General features: G+C 41.0%; 2 protein-coding genes across 7 annotated transcripts in view; both read left to right on the top strand.

The window, feature by feature from the left end:
- Positions 1-7,454, top strand: part of dip2bb (disco-interacting protein 2 homolog Bb) — a 52,960-nt gene extending 45,506 nt beyond the window's left edge. The window contains exons 26-38 of the mRNA XM_083771506.1: positions 348-471; positions 707-828; positions 1,741-1,852; positions 2,440-2,549; positions 2,701-2,831; positions 3,123-3,291; positions 3,681-3,851; positions 4,053-4,114; positions 5,183-5,240; positions 5,341-5,415; positions 5,583-5,757; positions 5,977-6,100; positions 7,193-7,454. Coding sequence (XP_083627632.1) covers positions 348-471; positions 707-828; positions 1,741-1,852; positions 2,440-2,549; positions 2,701-2,831; positions 3,123-3,291; positions 3,681-3,851; positions 4,053-4,114; positions 5,183-5,240; positions 5,341-5,415; positions 5,583-5,757; positions 5,977-6,100; positions 7,193-7,445 — 1,686 coding nt within the window. The 3' untranslated portion in view covers positions 7,446-7,454. The remainder of the gene's footprint in view (positions 1-347; positions 472-706; positions 829-1,740; positions 1,853-2,439; positions 2,550-2,700; positions 2,832-3,122; positions 3,292-3,680; positions 3,852-4,052; positions 4,115-5,182; positions 5,241-5,340; positions 5,416-5,582; positions 5,758-5,976; positions 6,101-7,192) is intronic.
- Positions 7,455-12,364: 4,910 nt separating this feature from the next.
- atf1 (activating transcription factor 1) lies at positions 12,365-25,443 on the top strand. 6 transcript variants are annotated; one of them, XM_083770885.1, is made up of 8 exons: positions 12,365-12,530; positions 13,431-13,538; positions 14,679-14,807; positions 15,161-15,258; positions 18,021-18,148; positions 19,129-19,302; positions 19,674-19,824; positions 24,243-25,443. In XM_083770885.1, exons 2-8 carry the CDS (start codon positions 13,440-13,442, stop codon positions 24,385-24,387), a joined length of 924 nt encoding a protein of 307 aa, XP_083627011.1. In that variant the 5' UTR covers positions 12,365-12,530; positions 13,431-13,439; the 3' UTR covers positions 24,388-25,443. The 6 variants fall into 6 exon arrangements, with proteins under 6 accessions (XP_083627011.1, XP_083627010.1, XP_083627009.1 ...); XM_083770884.1 differs by lacking the exon at positions 24,243-25,443 and adding an exon at positions 23,386-24,126; XM_083770883.1 differs by lacking the exon at positions 24,243-25,443 and adding an exon at positions 22,873-23,521.
- The last annotated feature ends 1,253 nt before the right edge of the window (positions 25,444-26,696 follow it).

Below are 26,696 nucleotides of genomic sequence, written 5' to 3' on the forward strand. Positions count from 1 at the left end.
GCACACACACACTCAACGTGTCAGAATTTGTCTTTCTATCTACATCTCACGCAATACAGCACATACAGTGTAAGACATAGCCTGGACATACAGTATTAGACAATAGTGGATTGTAGAGCCTATAACCAATGCAAAGTAATGGCCAATATATCTACTTGAATGCTGTGCAGCAGTGCTGCAGCTGACGTACTGTATTTGCTCTCAGATACTGTACACGGCTCACGCACATGACTGGCATACTTTCTTGTCAGCGCCACTCACACTGTCACACAGCGGTCTGCATTCATTACTGTAAGTGTAAAACGTTTGACTGTTGTCTCTCTGCACCATCTCCCACCGTCCTCCAGGGGGTGGCGGTGTGCACTGCCACCTGCCTGCAGCTTCACAAACGAGCGGAGAAGATTGCAGCAGCCCTCAATGAGAAAAGCAGCATCAACACGGGAGAAAATGTTGTCCTGCTCTATCCTCCTGGTAGGTTCTGACTGTGCCACACTGACACAACTACTGAGCTTTATTAGTAGTAGTAGTTCACTTCTTTATTTTTGTTTCTCTTACAAATTATTTATTGTATTTTTTTATTTGTTTTAAAGAATGTATCTATTCTCATCCTTCTGGCCCACCTTTCTTTCTCTCTTTTCATCCTCTCTCTCTCTCTCTCTCTCTCTCTCTCTCTCTCTCCATCTCTCTTTGTCTGTCTCTCTTTCAGGCATTGATCTGATAGCCTCTTTCTATGGCTGTCTCTATGCTGGTTGTGTTCCTGTAACAGTCAGACCTCCACATCCTCAGAACCTGGCAGCCACACTGCCCACTGTTCGCATGATCATTGATGTAAGTGTGGGTGTATTTATTTCTGACGTGTGCAGTCACGCATGTGTACACACACACACACACACACACACACACACACACACACACACACACACACACACACACACACACACACACACACACCCACCCGCTTCAAATGTTATCAACCGATATCAACCAGTAGGTTACTTATCAAGACGGCTGCGATTAGGATACATGGAATTGAAATTACTGCCACCGAAGCGAAAACATTGTGGAACTGAATGTGGCCGGTTAAAGCCCCACACACATCGTCTGCGAACGCCACGCGTCCAAACAGCCGCCTCCGTTATTTTCAATGAACCTATCCCACACCGGCGGCGTCCGACGCGTGTTCACGCCTCGCCTGACGCTCCGATACGCCACTGTTCTATTTTCCATGCGTTGCCGCACGGCAACGCCTGTGCCGCGTCGCTGCGCACCCGGTGTGTGTTGGGCTTAAGACTGATATGAGGTTAGGGGACTTACGAGGCCGGTTAAGACTGAGGTTAGGGTTAGATTTAGGGTTAGGGTCAGTAATAGTCGGACAACGCGACCCAACGCCACATCGGACGTCTCTGCGTTTCCTAACCGAAGCCAGTAGGCTCCAGTAGAGCCTACTGGCTCGATTGCATCGTCTTGATAAGTAACCTACTGGTTGATAAGGATATCAGAGGATTTTCATTCGAATCTGCTGCACACACACACACACACACACATTCAAGTGCAATAATAATCATAGTGATACTGATCTTCCAGGCTGTACTGTATGACAAAAACTTCTGTTTGTCATGAGTGTTTTTCTTTACTTACTAGGCACTTTTATCACTGAATTCATGTTTCTTTGTGTAGTTAGTAACAATACTTTTCTCATAAACAAACACTATTATATTAATTATGATATGTTGTTCCTAGGTCAGTAAAGCAGCGTGTATTCTCACCACTCAAACCCTCATGAGAATTCTACGCTCTAAAGAGGCTGCTGCATCTGTGAACATTAAAACATGGCCAACGATCATAGACACAGGTGAAGTACCAACAAATGATAGACTCAATGTATACTCGCATAAGGCCTTTTCAGACGGGGAGCAACTGACGCGCCTAGTCATTCATTTTCAATGAGAGGTGTACATTTATTTTGGACGCACAGAGAAGTTGAGGGGCAAGCGTATATATTCACGGGTGCAGTCCTGTGAAATTGGCGCGTGTGCTCGTTTTGTGCGCACGCCCGTGGGTGGGCGACTATACCTGGATTGTGCTGAGCTTTATTTTCACGTGAGCAGACCTGTCGCTGGTCCAGGCGACAACGTCTGCGTCTCTCGCTCCCCGTCTCCCTACTGTGTAGACAAACACTGATGCTCACATGATAGAACTGTATGACATGACAAAACTGCTACCTAAGGTTTGATCATTTTAATGTGTTTACCGGTATTCCTTCTCGCAGTGGTCATACAGTTGTTTACATTAAAGGACATCATCTTTTTTTTATATCTTTTGTTGACTTGTTACATTGTTCATATTTAGTTGAGTTTATCTAAGATAATGTCAGCTGCTCAATCATTCAGATAATTGTAATTCACTTGTTGAACTCAGTGATATTGTGTATGTTTCCAGACGACCTCCCTCGCCGCCGGCCGGCCCAGATCTACAAGCCACCTACAGCGGAGATGATAGCCTACCTGGACTTCAGTGTGTCCACCACAGGCATGCTGACTGGAGTCAAAGTAAGACACAGTAACATATTACCCTGTTTGAAATCATGTTGTGCAGCCTCTTACATGTATGCCCACTACCCAGTACTTAAAGTAATGTTCATCTTTGGTAAAAAAAACTTAATTGTATTAAGGTTCTAACGTGTTCTGCTCTGTTTGTTAGATGTCTCATGTGGCGGTCAGTGCTATCTGTCGCTCAATAAAGCTGCAGTGTGAACTGTACTCCTCTCGCCAAATAGCCATCTGCCTGGACCCTTACTGTGGCCTGGGCTTTGTGTTGTGGTGTCTTGCAAGGTACTTGCTTATACTGTAATGCTATGCGTTTTGACTGAGATTGTATATCTGCTATTTTTGCTGTGCAACACCAAACCTGACACCATTGTACATTGTGCAACACCAAACCTGACACCATTGTACATTGTGCAACACCAAACCTGACACCATTGTACAACAAAATATAAAGTAGGGCTTAAGTAGTTATTTGATTATAAAAAGCATCCATTAAAATCTTTTATCGATTTGCTTCATCTCACATACATTTACTTTAGCTTTTCTCTTGTTGCTGGTGTGTGTGTTGTCTTCCAGCGTGTACTCAGGCCATCAGTCCATCCTGGTTCCTCCCTTGGAGCTGGAGAGCTGCCTGTCACTGTGGCTGAGCACGCTCAGCCAGTACCGCATCAGAGACACCTTCTGCTCATACTCTGTCATGGAGCTCTGCACTAAAGGCCTGGGATCACAGACAGACGCACTCAAGGTGACGATCTCAGACACATGCACACACAGACACACGCACGCATGCACGCACGCACGCATGCACGCACGCACACGCACGCACGCACGCACACAATCCCTCAATTATCACAACAATCATGGATGATTCTCTCAGTCTTGGTTCAAGGGTGTTTAGTGTCACATACATATAAAACATAGCAACAGAAAATTCTTGTAATTCAAGCTTATCCTCAATAGTGTGTATAACAAGAGAATTAAGATGAGATAAAATAATCAGCCCTTCGGGCTTGGCGTGTGTGTGTGTGTGTGTGTGTGTGTGTGTGTGTGTGTGTGTGTGTGTGTGTGTGTGTGCGTGTGTGCGTGTGCGTGCGTGTGTGCGTGTGCGTGTGCGTGTGCGTGCGTGTGTTCCAGGCACGGGGTCTGAACCTGTCGTGTGTGAGAAGCTGTGTTGTGATCGCAGAGGAGAGGCCACGCCTGTCCCTCACACATTCCTTCTCCAAGCTGTTTAAGGACCTGGGCCTGTCCCCCAGAGCTGTCAGCACTACATTCGGATCCCGGGTCAACATGGCCATCTGCATGCAGGTACAGTGGTACACACTACACTACAGTCCTCACTATTAACACAAACCAATAAATGTTTTTTTTTTTTTTTACTGAGTACTGAAGCCACGTGTGTGTGTGTGTGTGTGTGTGTGTGTGTGTGTGTGTGTGTGTGTGTGTGTGTGTGTGTGTGTGTGTGCGTGTGCGTGTGCGCGTGCGTGCGTGTGAATGTGTGTTTTACAGGGTACCACTGGGCCTGATCCCTCTACGGTGTATGTAGACATGAAGTCCCTCCGCCACGACAGGTAGGAACTGTGATGTGGAAAATTACTGTATACTCGTTTTTTGCTGTGCTAAAGGTTGCAAACATAACAGAAGCCTGTGTTATAGTGTAGTGTCTGCCTTTATCTTGTGTGCTCATAGGAGAGAGCATTGCGTTCTGTTGAGGCTACTGTGAAGCAAGGTTATGGTTTTAACAATAACAAGTCATAATATGGTATTAGAATATTGTCGCAGTCGTTAAACAGACACACTTAACCACTTTTACTTTCAACAACGTTTGGAAATAACAAATAACAAAAATGGCTACAAGCACATGTTCTTGACACGTTATTTCCGCTACTACTATTGGAACGAACCAACGTACTGAGAGACAAGAGACTCTGGAGGTGTCATGCTCTCCAATGCAAACATTAACCATAACATTAACTTACCACCGGGATTGAAAATATTTGACCTGTATCACTTTGGAGATTATTTTTTTATGTAGTACTTCGAGGTGTATCGTGGATATACTATTGCCTGTTTTGTAATGTAATTTATGACATAGCAATTAAAGATGTGTAATTTTATTTCTGCCTCTTGGCCAGTTCCCACTTGAAAAAGAGACTTTCTCAATGTATTTTAATGAGGTAGTGTGATTTTCTTTGGTTTAAATAAGTGTAAAAAAACAAAGCTCTATATTGTCATAGTACTCATTGACATGTAGTATTTGTTCAGGAGTCTCCATGTCTCTTCAGCTTTTTATTAAACACAAAATGCATTTTCAGAAACTGAAACTGAACTGGGATACCTATTTTTATTTTATTGTCAGGATACAGATTAAACAAGTGGAATTGTAAGTTATGACACAAAGAAATGAGCAGACACAATTGGAACTGGAACACTATAAAAATTAGTGTGTGTGTGTGTGTGTGTGTGTGTGTGTGTGTGTGTGTGTGTGTGTGTGTGTGTGTGTGTGTGTGTGTGTGTGTGTGTGTGTGTGTGTGTGTGTGTGTGTGTGTGTGTGTGTGTGTGTGTGTGTGTGTGTGTGTGTGTGTGTGTGTGTGTGTGTGTGTGTGTGTGTGTGTGTGTGTGTGTGTGTGTGTTTTCAGGGTGAGGCTAGTAGAAAGAGGAGCTCCCCAAAGCCTTTCTCTCATGGAGTCTGGCAAGGTGAGGTGTTCTATGTTCACCCAGTTTTCTAGTTAAGTCAAATCCCTTTATGTTTACCTTCATTCTTGCTGACTGCTGTTATTTTCTCTCTCTTAATAAGATATTGCCTGGTGTCAGGGTAATCATTGTGAATCCAGAGACCAGAGGCCCTCTAGGAGATTCCCATCTAGGAGAGGTGAGACGATAATAATATCAACAAGAAAACAACAACACATACTGTTGCCATAAAACACATCACCAAGACAATACAAGGACTTGTTACAGTCAGGGTAACAGATGACATGACCATACAGCAACCATAAGCAATAGTAACCTGATTGTTGGTGTGTGCGTCTCTGTCAGATCTGGATCAACAGCCCTCACTGTGCCAGTGGCTACTACACAATCTATGGAGAGGAGAGTCTCCAAGCTGACCACTTCAACACCAAGCTCAGCTTTGGAGATCCGCAAACCTTGTGGTGCAGGACTGGGTACCTGGGTTTCGTGAAGAGGACCGAGCTGCTGGACGCCAGCGGAGGTAAATAAATACCTTAGGTTCAGCCATAAGTAAAAACCTAAAAAAGCAGCCAAAGGGCAAGGTAAAATTGAGAACATTTGTTGCTTATTGTCATGACCATATTCACATGGCCACCTCCCCACAGAAAACCCACAAGTTGTGCCAGACAGTGTGAGCCTTGTCAGTGGACTTTGGAAAGATGTGTTAGAATTAGAAATCTTATCAACATTTTGTGTTCAGATCGCCATGATGCCCTCTTCGTGGTGGGTTCACTGGATGAGACCCTGGAACTGAGAGGGCTGCGCTACCACCCCATTGACATTGAGATTTCAGTGTCCCGTTCCCACCGCAGCATCGCTGAGAGGTTAGAATGACCCACACATACCTTTGCTTTTTAGTCCATACACAATGTTCTTACTGACTGTTACACCGTATATCTTCTCTTCTCTGAATGACATGAAAAAGGCCTGAATTGTCGGTATGTCCCCCTAATTACACTGTTTGTATAGCATTGATCTCTAAATAAATTGCCATTATGTTTTTATTTATGTAGAATATGTACTGTATGTACCCTGCAAAGACCTGGTTACCACACTGCTCCGGGCAGCGCACCCCTCACGCCCCCTCCTCCCAGTTCTTCTGCGTGTGTGTAGCGTCAACACACGCAGAGATGACAGATCAGAATCACACACACACACACTCACGCGCACACGACACCGTTTTGGTATGGAATGTACATAATATAACACAGAATTATGAAAAGGACCGCAATTGGAAAAAGCCTGCCGCTGTATCCCATTTGTTGAAGAGAGATCTATAGGCTACATTTTCAAATTATATTGTTATTATGCTTGAATTATCGCTTTGGCTAAAATCCTAAATCCCGTGGATAAAGTAGGCTATTTACATATAACTACAGGCATTCATAACTACAGACATTAATATAGCCTACCGCACAGGATTGTACAATTATATAGTCTACATTTAACAAACAAGCTTGATTGACATTTGTAAATAGGTCAATACTAAAACTGCTACGAGGATAAAACCAGAAAAAGCACAAAGACTTGTTTACATCAGGTATAAAGGAAAAGGAGACAGCCGTATGGATAAAGGGGAAGAAGAACTGGGAGGCGGAGACGCGGGGGCTGCACTGCCCGGAGCAGTGTGGTAACCAGGTCTTCGCATGTACCCTGGTACTGGAGTACCTGTCTTTTAGCACAATTCGGACTGTATGCGGAGTGTAATTTACCCAGTGGATTTCTATAGAATTGTATTGTCATTGGCATTTAACACATTATGAGGTGCACCAGGTGATGACTAAGGGCCACACAATTGCAACATCCCTGGTTCGAGACCTGTCCTTGGCTTCCTGCCTCTGTCGCTCTGCATAAAAGCAGAATTAAAGCTAAATAAAATGAGAAAATGTGTGACAATCTTTCTTCCCTTTTTAAAGTGCGGTGTTCACCTGGACCAACCTGCTGGTGGTGGTGTCCGAGCTGTGTGGTTCCGAGCAGGACGCACTGGACCTGGTGCCGCTGGTCACCAATGTGGTTCTGGAAGAGCACCACCTCATCGTGGGCGTGGTCGTCATCGTGGACCCTGGCGTTATACCCATCAACTCCAGAGGCGAAAAGCAACGCATGCACCTCCGTGACTCTTTCCTCGCCGACCAGCTGGATCCCATCTACGTGGCTTACAACATGTGAACACAGCTCTGGTCGTCAGTTGGCCGTCACCTAGGTACTGAAATGTCAGCTGCGTGGTATTTACAGCTGGCTTCCCAAACAGGGCAAGGTCACAGCATGGGTCATGTGAAACATCAACACCTGACCGCCAAGGGACACCAGCTTGTATGGGCCTCCATATGTCTGGGACTGAGCTTGTCATATTTGGAGACGTTCACTGTGTTGTGCTGGTTGTATGGTTTTATCCCATTCTGACCTGAGATCAGATTCATGCGAGGTTTCCGCCGGACACACACTGGTCTGATGAACCCATTCTGACCTGAGATCAGATTCTAGAAATGTCAGTCGCTCTTCGATTTTTTCAAAAATAGCAGACCTACAAGCTCGTATCGCGCCACTCGGTGGCGCGATATGAGCTTGTAGATCTGCTATTTTTAAATAGCTAAAGCATAACATGATGCTGACACCAAAATGGGTGCCCGGTCAGTATGGTTTTATCCAAACTGGACAACGCCAACCAGCCCAAACATGTGAAGAACTGTTTGAGAAAAAAACAAAAAAAGTTAAATCCTGGTTGCACTTATTCTCTTCCTCTTTTTCTCTTTTTATTTATTTCTCCTTCTCTGTCACTTTATCTCACTCTCTTTTACATTCTCTGTCTCGCTATTCATTCCCACGTGACTGCCCCATTTCCTTGAGTATCAAAGAGCTTTTGCTTTCAAACCACTATGCCACACATTAAAAGTGTTCATTTTACTGAGTTAAAGTAACACATATTTTAACGTGCATGATCTTCCCAAGACCCAGAGATGTGGACCAAGTGACAGAAATAAAATGCCTGTGGAAATGAATACCGGTCTTCATGAACGTCCAACATAGTAGTAGTACTCTGGAATTACTCATTACCCCATATGTCACAATACACTTTTCATTCCATCATTACAATTTCATAGAGGCAATGTAAATGCACAAGTTATATACCGCACTATTCAGTCACAAATACGTGTGATAATCCAAAGTGCATTCTCATTTAGGAGTGATGAAAGTGAGTGGGTGACAAAAACAACCCAGTCATACCAAACCGCTTGTACTGTCTATGCACACAGTGATCAGAAAGTTTATACCCCCTCCCAAGTTATCGAAGCCAAATAGACATTCACAAATTTACTATTCTAATGTCTTCCCTGCCTTAAAACACTTTAGTCACACATTCCTGTCTTTAATTATCCTTGTGACTGTTCATCCACTCCCTCTTGATGTTGTGAATAGCGATGGAAAGGGAACAGGATGATAATAGAGGCCATATTCTGTACTGTACCTAAAGGCCTCTTTGTATTTTAAATATGCTGTTTTCACTGTAGATATTTTTAAACTGTATAAATGTATAAACACTCAAGCGATGATTTCTGGATAATTAACCTAGATGTGAGCTGATAGTGGTAACAGAAAGAGCATTGTAAATAAGATTTTAACAGCAAGGTATCAATTAGTTTTGAAGTACCATTAGCCAAAATAAATGTACTTATGATATTGCACTTTCTCTAAAAATGGTCTATTTTATTATCTAATAATGAGGCATTATACCTAATGGTTCAGGAATATAGATTATTTATGAGTGAATCCTGCTTGAAGAGCTCACAAGACATTACCAGGAGGGCCATACAATTAGTTCCATTATAATTATTTTCCTGTAGGTCATGGAAAAGGATTTAGATTGCTAAAAGCAATGTGACAATGTGACTTTTCTTTATTTTTATTTTCTTTCCTTTTTCACTCTGTCGGGTTATGTTGAGGGTAATTAAAGTATTGGCTTACAACTATGGTCCATTCCATTTCTGACATTGTAGGTTGCATTGCATATAGTCGCACACTCTTGGATTTGGTTTGCGACTTCAGAAACGTTCCAATTTCTGTCCATAGTTCTGTCTGTCTTTGTGCAATTTTGTACTGCATTACTTTTAACACTACGGGAAGAGTTCTTTCTGAATTGTTTTCTAGATTGAATCACTGGAATTATTTGCCTTTGTAAATGCAATTGCAAATCTGAGCCACATATGACATTTAATACTAGTGGTTTACTGCAGGAGGGCTATGAATGAGTCATTCAAGGTGACCTAATTCTCTCTCTTGCATAAAGTACGTAACGGGGGGTTGGTACTTCATATACCGTTGGTCAAGATGTTTTCACATTTGTTTCATGTGCTACGTTAAATGTTATGCTTTCTTTGTGCTCCTTTCAATATTTTTAGAGGTTTATTTTAGTGGGTTATTTGCCCATGATGAATCATTACTGATAACATGTAAATACATTGGTTGGTTTGATTGTTAGTTTTTGGTCTGTCTCCTCATGAATGAGAGGTATTAATTGTATTTGTCCCAGTGTAAACAAAACGCCTGCGGTCTACGAGGCTAGTCCCAGTGTAACAGTCAGGCTATTACACATTACACAATATCATTAATATGTTTGATCTGAAGAGAAACATTCTATATTAATAAAACAAGAATGTTATCTTTGAATTAGAACCATGCTCTAGGTTTACGTTGAGACTGAGGATGATGTCCAGCGATGTTGAGTAATGATTTAACTGACCTGTGACCTTACACAATTGCTTTCATTAAATGTTTAGAGAACAAAATGGCACTTGATTTTACCTAGTTATAATATCCATAGGATTTTTTTTTGTACCATCATATCCCGAGTTTACATCCAAAGTTCACAGCTGAATGTTTGCATGACTCAGATGCCAAGCACATGAAGAAACCAGCTTTAGGCACAAGCAACGTTTTTCTTTCTTTCTCGTTATTTTTGTTTTGAATAAAAAAATATATTCAGGGAAAACAATACTCTCATAACACAGGGAAGGACTGGATGGTCCCTTGGTGCAATCTGTGAATATTATACTCCTGGAACTGTTAATATTTGTCAAGGAATTAATTTGCTGTTACGGCAGATATTGCAAATTTAAGAAAATCACATTGACAAACCAGTTTACTTCTACTGGGAGGTCAATAAGGGCTTCCTATGGTTTCCACTTGGTCTCTCCTAAACATTTCTTCCACACTATGCAATCATTGACAGTGCAGTTTAACTTAGTGCTTGCACAGCCCAAAAATATATTGTGCTTATACATTTTATAATAACTGAACAAAAGATTGAATGAAGATTGACTAATATTTTACCAGTGGAGTACATGTGACAGTCACAGTACTCATCTCTTTTGAACTGTTCTCAATCAATGTGTTGTGTATATGCTCATGTCATGGTTGTTGTATATAGCTACATTCTTTGGTGAATACCCATACTGGTTTGTCAACAGAGATGATCTACTGGTGCTTGGGAGGTATTTTAGTGATTATAATAATAATAATAATAATAAAAAAGAAGATGGTTAACCCTCCCCTAATTTGCTGTTTTTTTATATGTTGTATTTACTGTTTTATACTATATGCTGCAGTAATGTAAAATGAAAATAAATAAAACGTTTTTTGTTCAAAACAGACTCCTTATGTTATCTCATTGATAAAACTAAGGAATGATGCAACATTATTCGTTGTTTGTTTGGGGGATTAGAATGTTTCATTCTTGGAATAAAAGAACTGCAACTTGTTCAGTCCCTTGTCCTACACGGAGTGCCATGTTTTTAGGTTTTTTTCTTGCTAGTGTCAGTGTGCCATATCAACAGATTTTGATTGACCATATCAACCTTGATTTTTTTCTTCTTTTGAAATATTTCCTTTCACATCAGAACATTGTAATGATTATTTAGGATAATTAGACCTGTGACCGTCAGCGTCAGCCACTGGCCTACGTGGGAACGATGCAAGTTGGGAACCTAGTATGCAATACCCATTCTCATAGCACCCGTTTTAACCTTCTGTCTGTGTCCCTTTTGTCTCCATATATGGAGATCTCTATATGTCTGTCTGCCTGCATGTGTCTGAAGAGTGCAAACTGACTGTGAAAAGTGGACTGGTTAAGTCAGGGATGGGGGGCACAGTTTTTTGACTTGAGAGCTACTTTCAAAATGACCAGCTCAACATGATCTACCCACCGAAAAAAATATTATACCATTGCTGAAAATAGTTTAAATATGTAGCTGAGGCCAGTGAGGGGGCTTTGGAATAGCGGAGCTGGTGTTACAATGCACTTGGAATGGGAAATAGAGGTGGAGAAATGGAATAGGTAGGGGTTTTTTGTATTTAAAAACAAAATATTGCATTGTGGGTTTGAGCTGAGGCCCTTTTGATGTCAATCAATCAATCAAGTCACCTTAAATCAAGTAGATGCCAAAAATAAGTTTTTATTTTTATATATTTTAAAAATAAATTAAATATTCTTTAGGGGGGCATATCATGTGATCTACCTGCACAGCCTTTGTGATCTACTGGTAGATCAAGATCACAACCTTTTGGGCACCCCTGGTTTAAGTAATCAAATAGCCTTTTGTGGTGGTTCTGGACAACCGTGTATCTGACCGACTCGACACCAGGAACTGCAATCCCAGGGGTGGTGTGGATTGGAATATGGTTCTAGTTCAGTTTGAATGAATGTAGAATTAATTATGTGCCAGGTGTGATTTGCATACAGATGTGAGGGGGCTTAATTTTAAATTACTACATTAAAAATATATTTTATTTAAAAATAAAAAGCCTTTCTCTCACTTATGCCAGTGTGTGATCAGTGATCACCCTCTCGTGTGCCAATGTTCCGTGCCTAATGTTGCATACCCTTTACTACTAGTCTTAAAATAACCGATCTGCAAGCTCTCAGCGCGTCAGATTGCAAAACCCGATGAACTTCTAGATCGGCTATTTCCTGTTCCTATCAGGTTTCACTGAACATCCTTCCAGCCAATCACAAACCCCCAAAGGAAAGAATTACGTCATCCTTTCTTCTTGCTCGGCACCGCCCTTTTCCTTTTCGAAAAAAAAGAGAGAAAAAAACCTGCTCAGCTATTTTTTATGGCTGCCGTTTCTGTGTTTTTAGCGATTAGCTTGTTGCTATTTGCTAACCATCCGATTCCGTTTTCTACACGTCCACACACACACTTTCATAGACGCACTGCGTCCAGGCTGTGAGCACGAGCGACCGCGAGGCGTTTAAAGGTAAATATCTCTGTAAAGTTAAAGTGTGACCGTTGTGTTGTGTGTGACGCTATAATGGCGGCGCGGAGGCTGCCGCTCTCCGTCGAACGAACTGGCTCGTCGTTTTACGAAGGCAAGGGTGTAGTTAGCTGCTAATGGCTCCGTGTAGCGCTGACGTCTATTGACGCGGGTACTTGCGTGTGCCAGTGACACTGTTACACACAATTTGAGACAAAAGCTCATCCATCCTGCGAGCCAGTATACTTTATCCGACGTCGCCTTGCCAGATGGCGAGAAACTTTTGTGTTTTGAAATGGTTGTTGTTAGGTTTAGCTACCTGTTACTGTTATGAGGACGTTGAGTTAACCTAGCAGCAGACAACAGGCGTTAGCTTAGTGTTCAAACTAGAAGCTACGCCGTTAACTCAGCGGTTCATTATGCTTAATAGAAATAAAATACAATTTGGGAGTACAGAAAGCCCAGTGATGAACAAATCTTTGACAACATGTACAGTGCTTTTTGAATTACTACCACTATCAGTCTGGTGGTAATTGTTGTGTCTAGAATCTGAGCCAGGGCGCTATTAGATGTCTTTGCTGTAGATGGCTCTGACAAGGGACCCAGTTGAACTAAAGAGGAAGTAACTTATCTAGTGACTTTTAACCAGATTATTTTAATAAAACAAAAGATTAAACATACGCTAACCGTTCTTTGCCTGCTGTTTGATCTAAGCCTAGTAACATGATGTGTGTTTATGTATCAGTCCCATAGCTTGTGTGTGTGTGTGTGTGTGTGTTTGTGTTTGTCCACAAACAAACGGAAACAAAGTAACATTCATGCAGCCAGGCGCCCCTGCTAGTTTGTATCTGTCCTAAAGTGGGGGTTATTGCGTCATATTACCACTGATTTATTTGTCCCTAGTGAGTGACGATGGAAGAAATGCAGCAGGGCAACAATGGCACTGAGGCACAGGCCTTCACCATCCCCACCACCCTAACAGCCTCTCACATCACACAGATAGCCCAGCAGGTATAAGACAAAACGTGTATTCATACATTCATACATTTCAGAATCGGTGAAAGCAAGATGTGTGTAAAATCATCACACGCTATTACCAGTATTTATATGTTTTTCTGAGACATTTGCTGTCAGCATTTTGCAAGGCAAAGGATAATTTAAACAGTTCAATAAAAATGATATTATCACATACCAAAATCCCATCATTCTATTATTTCTGTTACTGTATTATTTCTCATCATACAGCGCCAAGAAAATCTTTTAAAATGTGATGGTGATTTGCAGCCGAGGGGAGGTGATTAAAACAAGATTTAAAACAAAGTGGTTTTATGGAAAAGCTTATCAGAGCAGAGTGAAAATGAAGAAGGAAGGTACTGGTGCAAGCTCAGACAAAGCCTTTTTATTAACGGGGTGCAGGCATATACCATTACAACGATTCAATGTCAATACATCTTCATAATGTACCGGTCCTGCCCCTGAGATGCACCAACTCAGCCTGAATTTAGCTTGAGGCATGGTACCGTGGCACCCTCTTTGTTGCTAGCTCATCATAGTCTTTGTGAATAAAGTTAGAAACGAAAGGCAAGGGCTTATGTTAATATGTTTACCACTCTCACCTTAATTGATGATGCTAAAGAGGCAGTATCCAAACTCTATACCATGGCATCTCAGCTGACAACATGACAGGCTTCAGGGCTAAAAGTGTGCTGTCTTTGTAGCATCCTGTGTGAACAGCGTGCTGGGTTGCGCTTGCTTATCGCATGGGCACCACTTGTGTCAAGTGATTTAACACAAAGGGTCTAGTCTAAACTGTACATGATATGGTTCTTGTCGAAACTGTAAATGTTCTCTGCAACTGTTCCTGGGAGTAACATGAATAAACATTCCCATCAAGTGCAGGTGGTCTTAATTCACACACGACACACACACACACACACACGCCCCAATATTTCCACCCATGCATTAAACTTCATGCTAACTCCTTTTACTATACATTTCATGATATCCCAAATCCCATTTCCTTTATACAACCTGGCTTGATGCATGTTTCACCTCACAACACGACTTATAATACTTATAACACCCTAATACCCTTTGAGTAGCTAAGTAAAAAAAAAATCAGAATTTCAAATTGTGTCTGTATATTTGTAGATGTCACTGGGCGGTTCTCCTGTAACAGTGGTGCAGCTTCCAGGAGGTCAATTTCAACTTCAGGCAGGGGTGATCCAGTCTGCCCAGTCCTCAGTCATCCAGTCCCCGCAGGTGCAGAGTGCCATACAGGTGAGACAAACCTCTACTCGAACATACATGAGCTGATCCAACAGCTGAGCCTTAAACGGTAAAAGAAGTAGTGTAAATGTGTTCCCACCGTAAGATAAAATATCATTTTAGTAGCTTGAATTGCTCCACTTTGGTAATGCTGGTCAGCGTTGGTGGGGCGAAAGCAAACGCTTCTTTCGTGTCACCCTGTTCGGCCTCGTTCGCATCTTTGCATTGACTGTATGTAATGGTGCCATTCAAACACTTTTTTTGGGTTGGACCACACCGAATGCCATTTACAAATGGATAAATGAACACTGAGGATTTTACTGTGTAATATTAATATTTACATTGTGAATTTGTCTTTTATGTAGAGCCAAGGTTCAGACAGTGACGATTCACAGGACTCCACAGACAGTGGGTCGGCAGCCCAAAAGACACGAGAAATACTGGCCAGACGACCCTCCTACAGGTAAACCCCGTAAATCAGTGAATAAGAGAAAAGAAATTGAATCTTCTTGTAAAGATGCATAACAGTAAAATCTATATTTGTTGGGCTTCTTCAGACATCACATCAGTAATAATTGTATTGTAATAACAAATTAACGTATACAACATAGTTGTATAATATACAAAGTGTATTAGGGGTGCACATCTTTCCCTTATAAAATGAAATAAGATATATCTGGTACATGGGTTATGATTCAAGTTCAAATAAGCCAATTCTGCAAAAGGTATCAATTGTATAGAAAAGTTGTCTCTGGAAGATAACAAAGGCCTGCAAGGTTGTTAGCTTGTAGAGCTGTTCTTTTTGGCAAAATGACACGCAGTCATACTTACTATAAATTCGGCCACAAGGCACTGTTGTGTTGCGTGAATGGGGCGTTGACTGATGGACAGGTTTCTTGTTTACAAACATTGTTGGGAGCATGCAACTACTTTGACTGAAGCGTGCATGGCTGAGACTAATCAGCTTTGCGTGATTAGAGTCCGGTAGAGTAGCAAGGCTGCAGTGCATTATAACGTGACCTCAAGTACAAGTCCGACTCTCAAACTAGAAGGATGCGTTGCCGTTCCATATAGTTATACGTTTTCAGAAGTAAAAATCCCATCCCTTTCCATAGAAAATCAGTTATAATGTTGTTTTTTGTGATTAGTATTTTTATTGGATTTTTCTTTCTTCACCAACAACCCAAATCGACCATAACAACAAAAGACAAAAGAAAAATATCAGTTCTATGTAGCAACTCGGTATAAGCAAGGTGGGGCAACAAAAATAAACAGAAAAAAAAAAAAAGGGAGGGAGGCTGTGTTATCCACGATGAAAGCATGTGAGCAGGCTATCATAGAGAAGGAATCTATCCCACTTCAGGTGAAACTGAACTAGTCTGCCTTTCGTAGAGAAGGATACTCTTTCATATGATGCTGTCCGCTTAAGTAAATTATGCCATTCTGTGATTGATGGTACACGTAATGGGCTGAGTTGTAATGTAACTTGTTACACATTGCAGAGTTTTGGATGGAACAATAATCTTTAGTTTCCTCGTTGCCTATATTTTCTGTGTAAATCAGTGCGAGACGAGCTGAATACGAGGCGGTCCTAATTATTTTGATAGATACCTGTAAAGGGTTAGATCAGTAACTCCTCAGCAGGCTAGTTAATAATTGAGTAGAATTATCTGCAAAGCTTCAGTGAACCGTTTAATAATTTTATAACCGTACATCGTCCAATTCACGTTATATTTGGATCAATCCAGGGGTCTGCATTGATGTACCGGTAGTCAAAATTGATTACAGATTCATAGCTGTTGATCTTTACACACACACACACTAAGGTTGGGCGATATGACAATTTTTTTCAATCGCCAATCGTCTGACCAAAAATCGGCGATTGACGATGTATTCGTGTCATACAAGTAAAGTGAGAACAGCTCACTGCAGGTCGCAAAAAAGCCAGATCTACAAGCTCTCAAGGCGCCGCGTCCTGCCTGTTTTTGCCGCTCCGTTCGCTAGGCATTGAGAACTTGTAGATCAGTCTGTTTCTGCTGCGCAGCCAGGGTAACTTGCTCCCTTGCCTCCCCGCACCGGTCCATCGGAGGCTCGGAGCGGAGCAGCGGAGCCGGGCTGCGGCCGGGCTGTTCCACAGGCTCTCAAGGCATCGCGTCCTGCCTGTTTGCAGTGATGTTCGCTACGCGTTGAGAGCTTGTAGATCTGTCTATTTTTGCAGCGCTGGTGTCGGGGTTTGTTCACGTTGTCAATAAAAATAACTTAGATTACAGGCGGAGATGAAGTTCAATCAGTGGGTTGCACCAGTAGGGGCTACACGCTAAGCTAAGCGCTAAGCTAACGAATGATCCCCGAGCCTATACAGTGGAGAAGTCTTGCCTCCCCGCACCGGCGTCTGAGGCTCAGAGGGGCGCCCACATGCTGCTGCTGATCCACAGGCTCTCAAGGCGCAGCGTCCTGCCTGTTTCTGCAGCACCGTTCGCTACACGTTGAGAGCTTGTAGATCTGTCTATTTTTGCAGCGCTGGTGTCGGGGTTTGTTCACGTTGTCAATAAAAAAATAACTTGGATTACAGGCGGAGATGAAGTTCAGTGTGTTGAATCAGTAGCTACACGCTAAGCTAACGCTAAGCTATAAGCCTATACTAACACTAGCAGCCTGTTTTTTATTTTTTCCGCCACGACTTCACGGCTGGAGCATTGGGATTGTGATGAGACACGAGACAGCAGTGTGCATTCTGTTGTGACTGTATATTATTAAACTGCATGGGTCTGGACTCCGGAGCTAAAACAACATGTAGGCTACAGCCTCCCTCGGCTGCCGTTCCCCGATGCTTCTGACTGCTGAGTGCGGGGACTGTGGGAGCATACCGTTATAACGGGAGGCGAGGATTTCCACCCGGCCGCTTGCTGGCCCAAATTGATTCACATTCACTTTACAGGTTAATTGGGCTAAATCGTCCCGAAAAATCGCCTAATAAAAATATTCAGCGATTGGATTCGTATATTCGCGATTGACGATGTATTCGTATCGTCACCCAACCCTAACACACACACACACACACACACACACACACACACACACACACACACACACACACACAATAGTGATAATAACAACGGCAACATAAATTCAAGGACACATGCTAACAATATGTTTAAATTAGATTTTACATTAAACCTTATCAAGCAAGATATCTAATCTCCTTTTTTTTTACCAATCTTGCAGGAAGATCCTTAATGAGCTCTCGGGGGAGGAAGTGACGTCAAACAGTGAAGGCAATGATGTCTCCACAGTGACAGGTGTCGCCATGTCCAACACCACACAAATCTACCAGACCAGCAGCGGCCAGTATAGTAAGAGCCTCTCCTTTTCACACTCTGTGATTCTCAATAACTCTGTTCACTTCATGGGGCCAGTCCAATGGCTTCTACATAGACTATTGGCGAATAGTGACAAAGGCCTGAACCGGAAGTTCACTGAATGCATTGGAATCTATAGGCTTTACAGTGACAAACGAGTTGCATGAACCACACGACCGGGCTGTTTTCTGCCCCGTCAATGTCCTAACTATGGCTCTGGTGGCACCGAAAGGGGTTGGCTGTAAAATGCCAGTCTATGATGTCAGTCTGCGACATCAGGCATCTCTGTATTTGGGCAACGTTTCAGTTTAACCTTTTTCCAACAATATATTACTACTAGATTTAAGCTTTGTTTTTTGCTATACTCTATTTATTATACTTTATTGTGTGGTTAAAGTTGTATTGTTATCTCTGATATGGAAAAATATAATAATAACACGATCATAATTATTCAAGCAATATCACGATCCACTATATTATCACGATTCTTTTTCATGTTGGTTTGTATGTTAATTTTTAAGTTACTCAACAGTACAACCACCTACAAGGTAACAAAAAGAAAAAGGAGACCCTTTAGACCAAAATACTTATTATTTTTGGTGGACGAAACCGTCACTCTACAGAAGTATAAATTAAGGTATAGAACTGCAAATCATAGAATGTGCATTCACTTTATCACAATACAATATCTCTGAAAATGTATATCGTGGAGACATTGTATCGTGGAGACTATATTTATCACCATATCGCCCACCGTTGGTGTACACACACCCGCTGTATCCTATATAACCTCTGTGTTGTGATGTATCACAGTATGTAGCGAATGTGATTAAACTGCATTAAAAAACGTTATTAGACAATTGATATGTTGTTGTGTTCACCAGTGATTAGATTTTGAACCTGCAGGTTTCCTGGAAACTCTTTCTGAGCTAGATTGTTTTCATGACGTTCCACATTCTGTGTGTCTGTTCTAGTTACCATAGCCCCCAATGGAACCATCCAGGTGGCCAATCCTGAGGCCATCCAGGGTCTTCAGGCTCTCGCCATGTCAAACTCTGCTGCCCAGCAAGGCACTACCATCCTGCAGTATGCCCAGACGTCTGATGGACAACAGATCCTTGTGCCTAGTAACCAGGTCGTTGTTCAAGGTGAGGCATCAGGGGACACTGAACACACACACACACACACACACACACACACACACACACACACACACACACACACACACACACACACACACACACACACACACACACACACACACACACACACACACACACACACACACACACACACACATTCTGTACCTCTGGTATCAGAGCTACGTCTTTGCTGTGTTGAACTTGTCACACATTCAAGCTCATACTGATTGACTTTGACTTACTTGACTTGAAGCCCTTTTGATCCTCTAGGGTGCATATGCCGTTGACGAATGTCTCCATTTCATACCGATTGAGGTGGCTTTCAAACGTTTCTATAGTTCCCTGCACACTCATGCCCAGACTGTCATCGCTCTTAGGTGCAGGAGGAGAGATGCAAACATACCAGATACGCACGACCACCGCCAGCTCCATGCCTCAGACTGTAGTCATGACCTCTCCTGTTGGAATCTCTCAGGGAAAGAGTGATGACCCTACAATGAAGAGGGAAATCAGGCTGGCAAAAAACAGGTATGAAAAGTAGATGACAGTACAAATGGTAAACTAATGAATGTCAGCTTCACTGTATCATATACGAAGGGGACAACATGGGTAAGAGATAGACATGACATGACTTTGTCACATTTGGGTTAATTATTCCTATTGCACTGCATGCTTTCATCTTTATGCCTCAAAAGAACAGATCCACAAGCTGTCACAGCCATGATGTGCATAGCTTGTAGGCCTATGTCTCTATTTTGTTAAGTAACTTGCAGTGTTAATTGGAAAGTCATTACAGCGGCTCAGCCATAGGCTATACAAGGGAGGGAGATATACGCACATCACTTTCTGTTCTAAGCATGAAAAACAGCTGTAAAAATTCTAGTTCATTTGATTCATAAATTAATAACTAAGCCTTTGAAATGGCACCTACCTTTCAAATCGGAATGGAACTGCAAGTAGATACGCAGCATAGGCTTGCAATCCATGCGTAATGTTCCCAGAATCATCTAACCCCCGAACATACAAGTTCGTTTGATATTGTTTAATTCGATAATAATAGAACCATGTACGTACCATACAGCAAATGAAAGCAAGATTCCTAAGGATTATGAAGACTTTTACATTAAAAAAAACGGTTGAGAAATGAGAGAATTATGGACATCCTAAATCTCAACTCTTTTATGAAAGACAAGACGGCAATCCGACATCCGTGCATATGCACTGTTGCACACACACTCTTATTTGTTTCTATGGAAAAACAGCTGTAGTTTATTTTATTTCATTCGAGTCACGATGAAGGAATGAGTTGAAATGCCACCGGCACCTACTACGTGCACCATGCGTAATGCTGCGGCCCGATGTTATAGCATTTTATTGAAGAAGAATTGAGTCGGGTGTGATACAGCGTATGAAAGCAAACTTCCCAAGGATTATGGAGATGTTTTAATTTTGAAAAAAGGTTGAGAAATGAGCGAAATATGACCCTTTCCAATCTCAACGTTTTAACAGAAAGCCGCCCCTCTGTTGCAACAGCAGGTGAGCTGTTGCCATGTCTCATAGAAACTAGTAAATTGGTCTATAAACATAATCCCAAAAGAAGTGCATATATTACAGGGGTCTGCAACCTATTTTAAATGAAGTGCCATGTTTTTATTTTCTAGATAGTGTGTCTGCCATATCAAGATTAATTTTAATGACACCACATTAACATTTCCAACATTTTGAATGTCCACAAATATAAAGTTCTTCCTTCTTTTTAAATATTTTCTTGCACATTGTTATGCTATTTTCAAAAGGAATCTTGGAAAAAAGTGACAATTGTGGAATATTTTTGAAACATTTGATTGAAACATTTAAAAACACAAATCTGTCATGGCCCAAAATATTTTTGCATTAGCTGTCCTTAGTTGGGCAAATGCATTCATCTGGGGGTCCTTGACATGGGAATGTCGCTGTGTGAGGATCACTGGTTTAAACATTAGGAGAAAAGCCCAAATAAGCACTTAAGAAACAAGAAAAGCAACCACAACTACCAATATTTACAAGCAACTTTAGAGAAAAAGAAGCCCAAAGTCGCTTATAATAAACAGACATGGCAACACTCCAGAGCAGCCACAGAGCCGCTCAAGTGTAAAATCAAACAGTGCTTTTTGCATTTAAGAGGTGGTCAGACCCAGGTGGAATCGTTATGCTCTGAGTGTTTTTAGGTCAAGGGGCTTAATAGCAGAATGCGCAAAGCGAATAAAATTAACATATGGACACTCCCCCAATGCTAAAATATTCAGGAACGTGGTATGCCATATGTGTGCGTTCAACACGGCTTCCATAATACGAAAGGGCGCAGAGCGAGGCCAAATTCTGTATTACCGCATGGGTTTAGTAATATTATATGACCTATAAAATGAGTCTCAGAAGCTGTAATGCAGCTGATGAGTAAGACTAGATGTGCTGTGCAGCCAGGCCTGGCGCCACGGGGGGGCAAAGGGGGTGTTTGCCCCCCTAAATCAACCTCTTTGCCCCCTTAGATCAAATAGTTACAGACAAAACAATGGTACATTTCCAGTCATTGAAAGGAAGGAAGCCAACGAAATCGTGTGCCTCCGCCCTCTATAGATATGCAAATGTGGCGCATTGTCTTCATGTCCAATACCTGCCCCCGATTGCCCCCTCTGTCATTTCATCCTGGCGCCGGGCCTGTGTGCAGCCTTGTGCTTTGAGTGTCCGCCCTGAAACACTGTAAATGGTAAATGCCAATGCCTCCCTGCTTGGCACTCGGGATCAATGAGTTGGATTGGGGGTCAAATCAACTAATCAAATGATTCCTGAGTGCGGCACGGCTGCAGCTCACTGCTCCAAGAGATGGGTCAAATGCGGAGAACAAATTTCACTGCGGTAACGTGTGTGTGACAAATCGTACGACTTTTAATTTGTACGTATGTATGGAGAGAAGATGGAAGTTACACTTTGGGCAGAGCCATTAGTACCACAGAGACGGGCTGCTTGTTGTGTAATACTATTATACTGTAATAGTATTATATGAGTTTTGTGTCCAACATTTTCAGTTTTTCAATACACCATAAACATAAGACAGGTGTTTAACACATCTAAAATCTAAATCCAACCAGATACTTTGGTGGAATATGACTTCAAATGCGTTTTTTAGGCATCAGTATAATTTTGGGATAGTTAACATTTTATAAAGTCAAATTAATTGACTACATGTACATGAGTTATTGATTATTGTTGAGTCACTAAATTGAAGCCATTTTACTCTTGAACCTGTACACAAGATGTAACAATAAATTCCACCTTGATCCTCTGACAGCATAGTAACAAAAATATAATTACTGTATACAATACCAGCTTTGTATTCTGATGCATTATGAAGTACTTTTTGTTTTCAACCAGGGCTATTTTTCAATTATGATTCATCACTCAATAATTTGATTTTCTAAATAGTTTTGCAATAGTTGACTCCCTTCTAATCTACAGTTAACAATTAGTTCACATTTGTTTGATGCAGGATACACTGTATATCAGTGTACTTATTCGCAAATGTGATCTTTGTTTTCCCAGAGAGGCAGCCCATGAATGTCGTCGGAAGAAAAAGATTTATATTAAATGTCTGGAAAACCGTGTGGCTGTTCTAGAAAACCAGAACAAGACCCTGATCGAAGAACTCAACACATTAAAGGACCTTTACTGTGTTAAAACAGGATAGCCTAGTTCAGGAGAGGTGAAGACTTGCTATGGCCACAGCAATTCTTTCCTAGGTGCTGCCATCAGTTAGGTTAATAGATTCAGCACTCAACAAGACAACAATTCGTCTTTCCAAATAGTTTTGCAAAGCTTTAACAGAGAGCCACTGCCTTCTAATCTACAGTTAAGAATATGTTAGTATTTGTTTGATGCACTGTATAATAAGCCCAATCCACACCAATGATTCGCAACGCAACTAACTGCAACTCCTTGCATCTTCTTGCAACCATTATTCCCAAATAGCACCGGTCTGCAACTGGTTGCAAGTTACGGTATGTGTGGACTGGCCTTCAGTGTACTGATCCCCAGATTTTATTTTTGTTTTCCCAGAGTGGCAGCCCGTGAATGTCGTCTGAAGAAAAAGGATTATGTTAAATGTCTGGAAAACCGTGTGGCTGTTCTAGAAAACCAGAACAAGACCCTGATTGAAGAACTCAAAACTTTAAAGGACCTTTACTGTGTTAAAACAGAATAGCCTAGCTGAGGAGAGGTGAAGACTTGTTATGACAACAGCAAGTCTTTCCTAGTTGCTGCCATCAGTTATGCAATTACTAATTAGGGATGTCCGATATTATCAGCCTCCCGATATTATCGGCCGATATTTGCATAAAATTGTAATATTGGATAATATCTTTATCCGTTTTAAATCGGTTTTAATCAATTAAAACTTCTCCCGAATTTATGATGAATCTTTTTTTTATTTGAAAAACCTTACATTTATGAATGCATCCAGCGGGCATCACAATAAAATTAGTCATGTGTTAATTCCACAACTGCTGCATATATCGGTATCAGTTGATGTACAGTAGGTTGAAAACGGTATCGGAAATTAGGAGTTGGACTATATCGGGATATCTGATATTGGCAAAAAAGTCAATATCGGACAGCCCTATGTCAATAGATTCAGCACTCAACAAGACAACAATTTGTCTTTCAAAATAGTTTTGCAATGCTTCAACAGAGAGCCACTCCCTTCTAATCTACAGTTAACAATTTGTTAATATTTGTTCCCAACACAACTAGTTGCAACTGCAACTCCTTGCATCTACTTGCAACCATTATCCCCAAATGGCACCGGTCTGCAACTGGTCAGTCCAGACCGCTGCAATTTCTTGCAACTGGTTGCAAGTTGCATGTGGACTGGCCTTCAGTGTACTGATCCCCAGATTTGATTTGTGTTTTCCCAGAGAGGCAGCCCGTGAATGTCGTCTGAAGAAAAAGGAATATATTAAATGTCTGGAAACCCGTGTGGGTGTTCTAGAAAACCAGAACAAGTCCCTGATCGAAGAGCTCAAAACATTAAAGGACCTTTACTGTGTTAAAACAGAATAGGCTAGTTGAGGAGAGCTGAAGACTTGCTATGGCCACAGCGCAGCTCTGCCATTTGGACATTGTAGGGTTATCTGGGAACACATTTAATTTCACAGGGTTCCCACATGAAATTCTGGCCAGGCCTGGAAAAGATTTGGAATGAACTGAATGTTTTTGGAAAATGTTTGGATATAATTTACATGGTTTTTGGCTACTGATTTTGTTTATAAAAATCATATCTAGCATTACGTGAAATATGTGTGGCCTATTGTATAGTACAGGACCCCACGTGACAAATGATAGATCTACAAGCTAACACACTACACGTGATACATTGTTAGTTTGTAGATCTGTTCTTTTTGTCACATGACACCATTGCTTGAGTCTGTCTAGGGGCGTTTTGAAAATTCATTGTTAAAACTTTGTGAGAACCCTGATTTCAGATGTTCCTGAGATTGTTTTTGTAAATGATATTTGATTAAAAAAAGACATATGTCATTGAAACATAACCCATTTAAAAAAAAGTATTTTCACCCAATGTTTTTTCATGCTAGTAGATTTGGTAATGCTATCCTATGTTTATATTTGTGTATATTTTGAGTACACAGAAAGATTGAATTGTGAGTTTTTATTGATATTGAATTTATAATTGTCATTGTTTTTGCTTGTTAGAACTGGCCTGTTTTCTTTACTTTGTGTTGGCTGTAGGAATCTTTTTTTCTTCTTTAAACGGCATCTGCAGACGTCTGACAGTCTGATTGTAAGATTACTGCAAAGAAGTGATTCCTTTTTCGTATGTGAACCAGCAATTCCCAACTCCCTTATTCCCCCATAAGGAAATGTTACAATTGTCATTCCTTAATTTTGTGCAACGGGATAAAAAGGGTATTCGATTTGATGTCATTGTGTATCGCTAATTTGGCTGTTACTTGACTGTTACTCAGACAATCAGGGAAAAAAGCACAATGTCCAGGTAATATTTATTTTGTACATCTTTTGGGAAGGCATGGGACTGAAGAGCAAACAAAGTAACAAATGTTCCTGATTCTGTAACTAAATAAATATATTTTTAATCTATTTTATACATTTCTTTAGATGAATCAGATAAAATGGTCTCACATCACCAAATTGTGTATGCATCTAGAAAGCAGGATGTGACTGTTTTGTCTTCCTGGGGGTAAAAATCATACGTCACAAGGTAATTACTAAGAATTACTAATGGAGGCAATAATGATTAACCTAAAACCTTAATTTCTCACTACTATATATATATATATATATATATATATAAATAACACTGAATTAGAATATTTTGTGAAAGTTAATTTTCTTCTGTAATATAATTCAAAAAGTGAAACTTTAATATATTCTCAATTCATTGTGCATAAAGTGAAGTATTTAAAACTTTTTTTGTTGTAATCTTGATAATGGCGTACAGCTCATGAAAATCAAAAAAATCCTGTCAATGAATTTTTTAAATGAGAAATGTCGACCATATGAAAAGTATATTAATGTATGCAGTTAATACTTGGTCTGGGTTACTTTTGAAGAAATTATTTCATCAATGGGGCGTGGCATGGAGGTGATTAGCCTGTGGCATTGTTGGTGTTATGGAAGCCCAGGTTTGCTTTGATAATAGCCGTAAATTAATTTGTATTGTTCAGTCTCATGTCTCACACCTTCCTCTTGACAATACAACCTAGTTTCTGTGGGGTTCAGGTCAGGCCAGTTGGCTGGTCAGTTAAGCACAGTAATACCATGGTCAGTACACCAGTTACTAGTAGTTTTGGCTCTGTGGGCAGGTGCCAAATCGAGTTGGAAAGGAAAATTAGCATCTCCATGAAGCTTGTCAACATACTGAAGCACAATGTAAAAAAGATAACCGTGTTGAAACCGTTGTTAACTTTTCACTGTCAGTGGACCAACACCATGCACATAACATGGCCTAAATCATCTTCCATAACCTCAACCTCAACAGTGCCACAGGCCGATCACCTCCATGCCACGCCCCATTGATGAAATAATTTCTTCAAAAGTAACCCAGACCAAGTATTAACTGCATACATTAATATACTTTTCAGATGGTCGACATTTCTCGTTAAAAAAATATCTCGTAATGTCTCGTAAAATATTCTAATTTATTTGATTTTTTCATGAGCTGTACGCCATAATCAAGATTAAAACAAAAAAATACTTTATGCGCAATGAATGGAGAATATATGAAAGTTTCACTTTTTGAATTACATTACAGAAGAATGAACTTTTACCAAATATTCTAATTCATTGAGATGGAGCTGTGTGTGTATATATATATATATATATATATATAT

This window comes from Protomyctophum parallelum (assembly GCF_964188405.1).
Source record: "Protomyctophum parallelum genome assembly, chromosome: 8".
Lineage (NCBI taxonomy): Eukaryota > Metazoa > Chordata > Actinopteri > Myctophiformes > Myctophidae > Protomyctophum > Protomyctophum parallelum.

What these genes read in the sequence shown, in the direction of transcription:
- atf1 (XM_083770885.1), top strand. Translation starts at nt 13,440, where the DNA reads ATGGAAGAAATGCAGCAGGGCAACAATGGCACTGAGGCACAGGCCTTC. An exon ending in TAACCAGGTCGTTGTTCAAG is followed by an intron (nt 19,303 to 19,673) that starts GTGAGGCATCAG and finishes CATCGCTCTTAG; the next exon opens with GTGCAGGAGGAGAGATGCAA. An exon ending in ATCAGGCTGGCAAAAAACAG is followed by an intron (nt 19,825 to 24,242) that starts GTATGAAAAGTA and finishes GTGTTTTCCCAG; the next exon opens with AGAGGCAGCCCGTGAATGTC.